At 40.0% G+C, this 8,895-nt stretch overlaps 1 protein-coding gene across 2 annotated transcripts; it reads left to right on the top strand.

Moving 5' to 3' along the window:
* The first annotated feature begins 820 nt into the window (after positions 1-820).
* On the top strand, positions 821-7,468 carry LOC123406167. Of its 2 annotated transcripts, none has more exons than XM_045099651.1 (2): positions 821-1,335; positions 2,498-2,679. In XM_045099651.1, the coding sequence occupies exon 1, from the start codon at positions 878-880 to the stop codon at positions 1,331-1,333; it is 456 nt and encodes a 151-aa protein (XP_044955586.1). In that variant the 5' UTR covers positions 821-877; the 3' UTR covers positions 1,334-1,335; positions 2,498-2,679. The 2 variants fall into 2 exon arrangements, with proteins under 2 accessions (XP_044955586.1, XP_044955582.1); XM_045099647.1 differs by lacking the exon at positions 2,498-2,679 and adding an exon at positions 6,899-7,468 and having other exon boundaries at positions 823-1,335.
* Positions 7,469-8,895: the final 1,427 nt, after the last annotated feature.

The following is an 8,895-nucleotide window of genomic DNA, read 5'->3' as shown; positions in this document are numbered from 1 at the left end:
CGTAAGGTCGGAATATTCTAAGACTTGAATTACAATTTTGACAACTTTGGTGCCAGCGCCTACCGCTCACCTCATGTTTTGTTGCCGATTCACAATCCATATTTGATGTGATATTATATTCACGTTGAGGACATACCTTTGGAGGATTAATTGAGTCAATTTGCAAACTTTTAGCGAATGGTGATTGTCTGTCACACACAGGAGTGACCGTTGGAGAAAAGTGTTGATGTGCTTTTCTAATGCTCGCATCTGGGAATCCTAGAACGAGAGAAATGCGCGATTTTTTTGGAATGCAACTCTTTGCACCCAACTATTATTGCCAATGCAAATAACGATGCTTGATGTTGGAGCATTGTCGGCCAAAGTATTTGAGGTCAATCATGTTGCAAGAGTAGTGGGTTTTTTCTCCACCGGCAAGCAGGTGTTGAATATTGTTAACAAATCCTCTTCTTAATCAATGAAATGAAGCAAATCTTTTGCCTCTTAAGCAATGAAATGAAGCAAATCTTTTAACTCTATTTAAATAATAAACATTGCGTGAGAGCACCCATATTTATGGAATTTGGGGGCTTCTAAAGATAGCTTATGCAAGATGTACCGCATGGAGTATACATAATAATGGAATTTCAAACACTGAAATTTAAGCAACAATCATAGTAAACCTTAGAAGCAACGAGTTGGTACCACCTCAACTCATAAAAAGGCTATAGGCTCTCAAAGAAAACCTTACAAGGAACGGAACAGCCATCGTGGACGCCTCTCCTTGAATTGCATGCAGTCCAAGCAACACCAAAATCGCACTCATGTTGTAGTATAGGGCCACCATATGTAAACTTGGCACACTCCACATTCGTTTGTGCTACTAGTAAGCGCATGCATGGCACTTGTCGTGCTCGTAAGACTAGCTCTGTGGCTTCTAGGCTCCTGCCTGGAGCTCGCCGCCCTAGTGCTCTTCCGGGGCCTGGCCCTCCTCGTCGGCGCCGCCGTGGACCTGGTCAGGCTGCCGGGGCAGGCGGCAGATGCGGCACTCGATGCGACCAAGGGCGTGCTTGAAGCGGCGGGGAAGTTCGTCTTCAACCTAGTCTGGGACGTGGCGGTGGCCGTCGTCTCGGCGTTTCTCGAGTCGCTCTGGAGCGTGGTGGCCGGCACGGCGGAGTTCGTGGCGTCTACGGTTGTGGAGCTCATGGAGGCAACGCGGGACGGCAGCGACGAGGCGGCGCAGGCGCTAGCGGAGGCGCTGGAGGGCGCGGCGGATGCGGTGGCCGGGACGCTGGCGAAGCTCGCGGAGAACTACACCGATGCTCTTGTGCACCTCTTGCAAAACCTCATCTGATGGTACGACATAATGCATATGCCATGCCACTCATGTCTTGTACTCCTACATAGATATAGATGTCATTTGTTATTGTCACTCGCCGAATTTTCACGGGGAAAGGTGCAAACATTCTTTCTTTTTTGGGGGACGAAATGTTCATATTTTTCACGTGAAATTTATGGATGTTCACGTGTTATAGTGTGTTAAGACATTTGTGAGAGTTTCATAGTTTCCGGGTACTCTGACACGTAATCTCTTGTAGTACGATCTGCAAGTTCTTTCCTCTCTTTTTTGCCTGCATTCTTCTAGTAATTTCTGTTTCACTTTTATCTTTAAATAGATGAAGTAGGCATTTGAAACTATTTATTCAAAAATAATCACGTGTTTTGGAAATGTCTTGCGTATTATTTAAAATAATCACGCATTTTGGAAAATCTTCATGCAATTTTTTCAAAAAATCTCACTCATTTTGAAAAGTTTTCATGTATTTAAAAACTTAGTTGCACATTTCTAAAGTATTAATTGTAAACAAAATGTTCACTTACCTTTTTTACTATGTCCACGCAATTCAAAAATATTCAGGTATTTTAAAAAGTGTTCACATATCTTAAAAATACTCGTCAAATTAAAAAAAGTGTTGATAAAATGAAAAAATAAAACCTGAATTAACTATTGAACACCCATGATGAATAATAGTTATTCTTCGTCCCTATCTTATTAGATCACTAGACCATATTTTTACGTCCCGTAAAAAAATTGTCCTAAGTCAAAAGTAAAAAAGAGAAGGTAAGAAAATACATGGTGGTAAAAATAAATATTTTATGTAACATAAAATTACGAAGTAAAACCACAGTACTAACTATACATACGAATGTAAATTTTGTGATCTCAAGACTCATATCTTCTTTTTATGCCCAATTTAGTGTAGTGATTCAATGTAAACGCAACTATTTGTATATCAAACATTTTTTTATATGATCATAATTATCTAGGATGAAAAACAACTTATTCTACTCTCTGTGTAATAAATAGTTATATATACAATCACTTACAGCCTAACTCCAATATTAACATTTTTAAGTGGAAAAGGAATAATTTTATGTTTTTGAGGAAAAACCCTACAGTTTGAGGTAACTAACCCGCGGTTCACTTTTTACTGACAAAACGAATCTTTTATTTCAGGTAAGTAACCCTACAATTAACTATTAAGTCAAAAAGAGCTCTTGAAGTGTGTGTACCACAACGGGAGGCCCGAAATCACTAGTTAGCGAGTACACCTTCCAATGATTACTTCCATCTTCACAGGTTGCGACAAGTGGCGCACTACATGCGTGCCACTTGTCGCAACCTGGGTGTTTTCCCTTTCTTCGTAGATCCGTATTTTCAAAACGTTTTATCTCCTAAACCGTGCGTCCAAATCTCGAACCGTTTTCATCGTTGGCTTTCTCGCGTCGAGATTTTCAAAACTAGATTCCATGTTGATAGGTTTTGACGAACTTTTTTCAGAAAAAACTGGAAGAAAAAACCAGACGAAAAAACCGTGCCTCGCGCGATAGAAAACAACAGTGCCTCCATGAAAAAACCGTGCGTCAGACGAAGGCAAAACAGTGCCTCGCGCGAAGGCAAAACCGTGCCTCTTGTGGAAGCAAAACCGTGCCTCTTGCGGAAGCAAAACCGTGCCTCTCGTGAAAAAAAGAGAGCAGAAAACTCGTATTTTTCCTTTTTGGGAGAGGCACAGACGTGCCTCTTGCGAAAGCAAAACAGTGCCTTTCATGGAAGCAAAACCGTGTCTCTCGTAAAAAAAAACAGAAAAATCGTTTTTCCCTTTCGGGAGAGGCACGGGCGTGCCTCTCGCGAAGGCAAAATCATGCCATTCGCGGAAGCAAAACCGTGCCTCTTGCAAAATAACAGAAAATACGTTTTTTTCCTTTCCGAAAGCCACGGAGGTGCCTCTCGTGAAGGCAAAACCGTGTCTTTCATGGAAGCAAAACCGTGCCTCTCGCAAAAAAATAAAAAAACACATTTTTTCCCTTTGTGAGAGGCACGGTCATGCCTCTCGCGAAGGTAAAAACGTGCCTCTCGCAAAAATAAACAATACACATGTTTTTTCGGGAAAAAAATTTGAAATTTTATTTTCGTCCAAAAGTTACTAAAGACCGATGAAAAACAGAAACACCAAAAAATCCGAAAAAACCACTCAAAAAGGCGAAAATGCGTGCGAAAAAATAATATAATAAAAAATCCGAAGAAAACGCTCCGAGGACGACACGTGGCGGCGGCTGGGAACGTGCCAAGTGACGTCGCTCGGGAGCGATACTACCTGGTCAAACGGGTCCGACCCGACACGACTTAAACGGACCGTGCCTGCGCCTGGAGGCTGGGCACTCGGGCCGACACAGCACGGCACGACCCATTTAGTTTTTTACATATTTTTAATATATATATATATATATATATATATATATATATATATATATATATATATATATATATATATATATGGCCCAATAGGTCAAAAATAATATATGGCCCAATAGGCCAAAAATAAGCCCATGAGGCTAAAATAATATATGGCCCAGCGTGTTAATCGGGCCAACAGGCTGGCCCGTTTAGTAACCGGGTCGTTCCTGGGCTTGGAGGCGCAGCCCACGGGCTGGCACGGCACGGCCCGATTACTAAACGTGCCTCGGCGGGCCGTGCCAGGCTGGCTCGTTTGGCCAGGTATGGGAGCGGTCGCTCGGAGGCATCCGAGGGAGCCCTCGCAAACTAGTTGCTCTCGGGAGGTCCTATTGAACGCATTGAGCATCAACTAGCAGGGGCTTCGCACAGAGGTGATAACTAACGGGCTTTAATGGGCTGTGATTCCTTTCGCGCGCGTTAAACTGTTTCCGCTCTTGTTTTAGCACGCGTACGGGCTGTTTGTACTGTTTATTGCTGTTTTTATCATTTGAACTGTTTCTACTATTCTTGCTGCTATTTCCAAGTGTTTTTTGAATTGTAAAAAAATGAAATTTTACTGTTTGTTGTAAAATTTGACTGTTGCTAAAACAGTAGTAAAAGTTAATACAGTTTATTTTACAAGTTAAATCTGTTGGGAAATAATTTCTAAATAATATTAAGAACATTTTTTGAAAAGCAAACACAAATTTGAGTAGTTTTATGAACAAAATTATTTTTCAAAAACGCAATTTATTTTTTGCAAACGAATGAATGATGAATTTCCCAATCAACTTTTCAGAACATGTACATTTTTTAAAACGGAGAATAAATTTGAAACCACGAACAATTTTTAAAGCACAAACATTGTTATAATCTTGAGAACAAATTTTAGAAAAAAAAGAAAGACTTTTGAAGCACGAATAATTTTCTAAAGCATGAACATTCTTTTAATCTTGAGAACAAATTTTGAAAATCAGAAAAAAAATAAAAAATTCTGAACAAGTTAATAAAGTCAAACAATTTTTGAAAGCACAAAAAAATTTAATATTGAGATCAAATATAGAAAAACAATAAAATAAACTGAAAAAAGGAATATAGGTTTCAGAAATAAGAACACATTTTGAAAATCCGGAACATTTTTTAAATTTATGAACTATGTTTGAAAAAGGACAATTTTTAAAAATTTAGAATATTTTATGAAAGCAAGAACTTTTTTCAAAATATAAGAACAGTTTTCTAACATGAATTTAGTATAAAAAATGAACAAAATTTTGATAGTTGCAACATGTTTTGAAAATATCAAACATTTTCTTAATATACCTAACAATGTTTTAATTTATCAAACAATTTTTTAATTTATGAGTATTTCTCAAAAATGTAACAATTTGAAATTTAGAACATCTTTTTGAAAAGTAAAAAAAAATTCAACTTTTAACAAAAATTTTGTACCAAGAACTGATTTTAAAAATGATAAAATATCCCTGGAAAAAAAGTAAAAGAGAAACAGAAAAAAGAACAAATAAATAGAATCATAAAAACGAAATAATACAAAAATAAGGTAGAAAAACGGTTCAGAGAACCTTTGGAAAGGTTTTCATAACCGGAATCGAAGCAAATATTAACGGTCAGGCCCATATTGCATCGCTCGATCACGCTTCTTGTACGAAACCTCAACATTTTAACGCAGAAAACTTCAAATAGAATTCTTCAACCACAACGCCACTACGCCCGAAGTGTTAAGTTGAATCTTTTTCTTTATTTTACTTACACTTTCTTCTTTTCTTTTCTTTTCTTTTCCTTTTTTCTTTTTCTTTTTTTTTCTTTTTTTTCTCTTTCTTTATTGATTTGATCAGCCTTTGAAATTCGTATTATTTTTCTTCAAATATATGAACATGTTCTTCCCAAATTATGATGGACCTCTTTTCAAATTTGATGAACTTTTTTTAAGTTTCATGAGGTTTATTCAAATTAGATGAGTATTTCAGCAAATTTTATGAACTTTTCTTGAAGTCGATGAATCTTTTTGAAAATTAGTAACAATCATGTTTGATGAACTTTTTTTTCATTTTGGACGAACTTTTCCATCAAAATTGTTGATCTTTTTTCATTCAAATCGATGCATTTCTTATGAAGTTATTTTTTAAAATCCGTGCATCATTTTTGAATTCTCTATTTTTTATATATTGAGATTTTTCCTTTTCTTGTCTTTTTTCAAGTCAACTCTAAACTGGTCAAGTAGGCCAAGTGGAATTGAGCGAGTGATTCTTTTTGCGTCAACCAGACCAGCTGGAATCAAGCGATCGATTTTATTTTTTTTGCACGATTGATTTTTTTTTCCGCCTCATGTTCATTAGAGTGATGCTTCGAGTACGCAAACAGGCGCTGATAGCACTAACTTTGGGCAAACCCTATTTTGATGCTTGTGTGGGTCCGTGACTGCTGCAGCTTCACTGAAGTGCACGAATGACGGTGCGAGACGAACCTGTTCCTCAAGGGAGCAACTACCCGAGGAGCATCCCTTCCAAAGCCTTTCAACGATCACACTTAGAACCTCTAGAGCCCTCAAACCCTTAAAAATAACCTTTTTTTATAATTTTTATTGGAAAAACGGTGTAGACTAGAACCCTTAAACCCTTAAACCGTAAAAAAAATTAGAGGTCCAACCCTCAAACCCTTTCCCAGCCTATAGAAGTGAGGGTTGGGAGGGAGGAAAAACTGCCCCCAACCCGCACTCCACTTCCCACCTTGCGCGGGAGGCAGTTGGTTCCCCCGCGCGCGAGGAAATCGCCTCGGCCGCCGCCACCCCCGCGCTCCCTCCGCGCCCCGGCCGCCGCCCTCCGCATCTCGGCCTCCGCCCCGCCGCCCCCGCGCCCCGGCCGCGGCCCTGCCGCCCCTCCGCGCCCCGCCGCCCTTCGCATCTCGGCCGCTGCCCACCGCGGCCCCGCCGCTGCCCCGCGGCCCCTCCGCTCCCCGGCTGCGTCCCCGCCCCGTCCCGGACGCTGCCCGCCTGCGCCCCGCCTCGGGCGGCCGTCCCCGCCCCGCCTCGGGCGGCCGTCCCCGCCCCGCCCCTTTGAGTTTTTTTTTTACTTTTTAAGTTTTAATTTTTTGCTTCATTAGCACTAATTGTAGCCACTTGGTATGTAGATGGACTCGTTGTCGGATTCGTCGGATTGGTCGTCATCCGACGATTCGGACATTGACGAGTTGCTGCAAGACAACGACGTCGAGATAGATGACAGAGGTTTGCCATAGTTCGGGTCCAGCTCGGTTTTGGGACAAAAAAACCTTGATGAACATCATGAAATGTTGTGTGATTCTACACAACATGATCCTAGAGGATGAGAGAGGGTTAAACCTCCCTTGTTTCTATGACAATGTTGGTACCCGTGTGCAACCGGAAAGAAACCCTTCTCGCATACAAGCTTTTCTTGAAGCACATCGTGAGATTGAGGATGGAACCACTCATGGTCGGCTTCGGGATGATCTAGTAGAGCATCACTGGCATTTGGATGGGCGGCGCATTGGCGCATGATGTATCTTTGTTTTACTTATCTATGTCCTATTTGATTCGAACAATTGTTGTAATTTGCTCAAACATTCTTGTAATGATTTGAATGATTATTGTTTTCTTCGGTGTTGTAATAATAACTAGAATGATTATTGTTTTATGTCAAATGTGATTGAATTTGTGATATGTGATATGATGAAATGTGATGAAATGTGTGATATATGAAATGACAGTTTTAAGGGTTGGAGTTGGGGCAAAGACTAGAACCCTCAAACTCAACCCTTATAACGGAATATTCCGTTATAAGGGTTGGGTTTGAGGGTTCTAGTCTTTGCCCCTGTTTTTCAACCCTTAAAAGTATCAAAAATGGCCAATTTTCAACCCTTAAAACTGATTTTAGATTTAAAGGTTTGAGGGTTCTACTAGAGACGCTCCTATGCACTGTCACTTAGCGCTTCTTGGCCGCCATCACTTGTCGTCTTTTGGAAGTTTCTTTCTAATTTTATATATTTCTTTTTCCACACACGTTTTCGGCTTTTTATGTTGTTTGTTTGATTCTTTTCGGTGTTCCGTTTCCTCCCAGTCTTTCTTAGTTTTTGGAAGAAAAAAAATCCAATAACAAATTTGCAGGAAAAATGCTTCCTTTCTTTTTCTACCTTGAGAGGCACGATTTTACTCTTGCGGGAAGCACGGTCGTGCCTCTCAAAAACAGGAAAAAAATATTTTTTGTTTTTTACATGAAGCAGGGTTTTCCTGTCGTCAGAGTCACGGATTTGCTTTCACGAAAGGCACGGCCGCGTCTCTTGAAACAAAGAAAAAAAAATGCATTTTCTATTTTTTTCTTTCACGAATGGCACGTTTTTGCTTTTGCTAGAGGTAGAGATTTGTTGTCGCAAAAGGCACGGCCGTGCCACTCGAAAGCGGAAAAAATGTAATTTCTATTTTTCTGCGAGAGGCACGGTTTTGCTTCTGTGAGAGGCACAAATTTTCTCCCGCGCGAGGCAGGTCGTGCCCCTCGCAAACGGATAAAACACATTTTTTCCTTTCGTGAGAGGCATTATTTTCCGTCTGATTTTTTCTTGAAAGAGAAAAGTTCGTCATAACCTATCAACATGACATCTAGTTTTGAATATCTCGATGCGAGAAACCCAATGATGAAAATGGTTTAAGATTTGGACGCACGGTCTAAGAGATAAAACATCTTGAAATAACGGATCTACGAAAAACAATATCAGATGCACTACCCTACTTGTCACAACCTTAAGAGGTGGGAGTGATGTTTGAAAGCAGTACTTCTCAATTATTGATTTTGTTTCTTCAGACGTTTTTTTCTGTTTTTTCGGTTTCTTTTTTTCTTTTCTTTTTTAATTTTGGCTTTTCCTGTTTCGGTTTTTGTTTATTTTCGTTTTTCGTTTTTGTTTTATTTAGTTGAGGTAGCCAGCCCAAACCGTCGAAAATAAGCGCCGTTTTATTTAAAGATTTCCTGTTTCTGCTATGCTTAATCTTTTCGTCATTTCGATTTAGCGAAAGGAGCTCCGAGAAAGGAGCTTCATGTAGTCGCGCCCGTGAAAACTGCGGCAGCGAATTGAGCCGACCGTGTACTATTTTTCTGAAGGGACGCTCCAGTAGTGCT

The sequence above is a fragment of the Hordeum vulgare genome, chromosome 1H (assembly GCF_904849725.1).
Source record: "Hordeum vulgare subsp. vulgare chromosome 1H, MorexV3_pseudomolecules_assembly, whole genome shotgun sequence".
Taxonomy (NCBI): Eukaryota; Viridiplantae; Streptophyta; class Magnoliopsida; order Poales; family Poaceae; genus Hordeum; species Hordeum vulgare.
The sequence above is the reverse complement of the archived record's forward strand: the minus strand, read 5'-3'. Positions and strand labels throughout refer to the sequence as shown.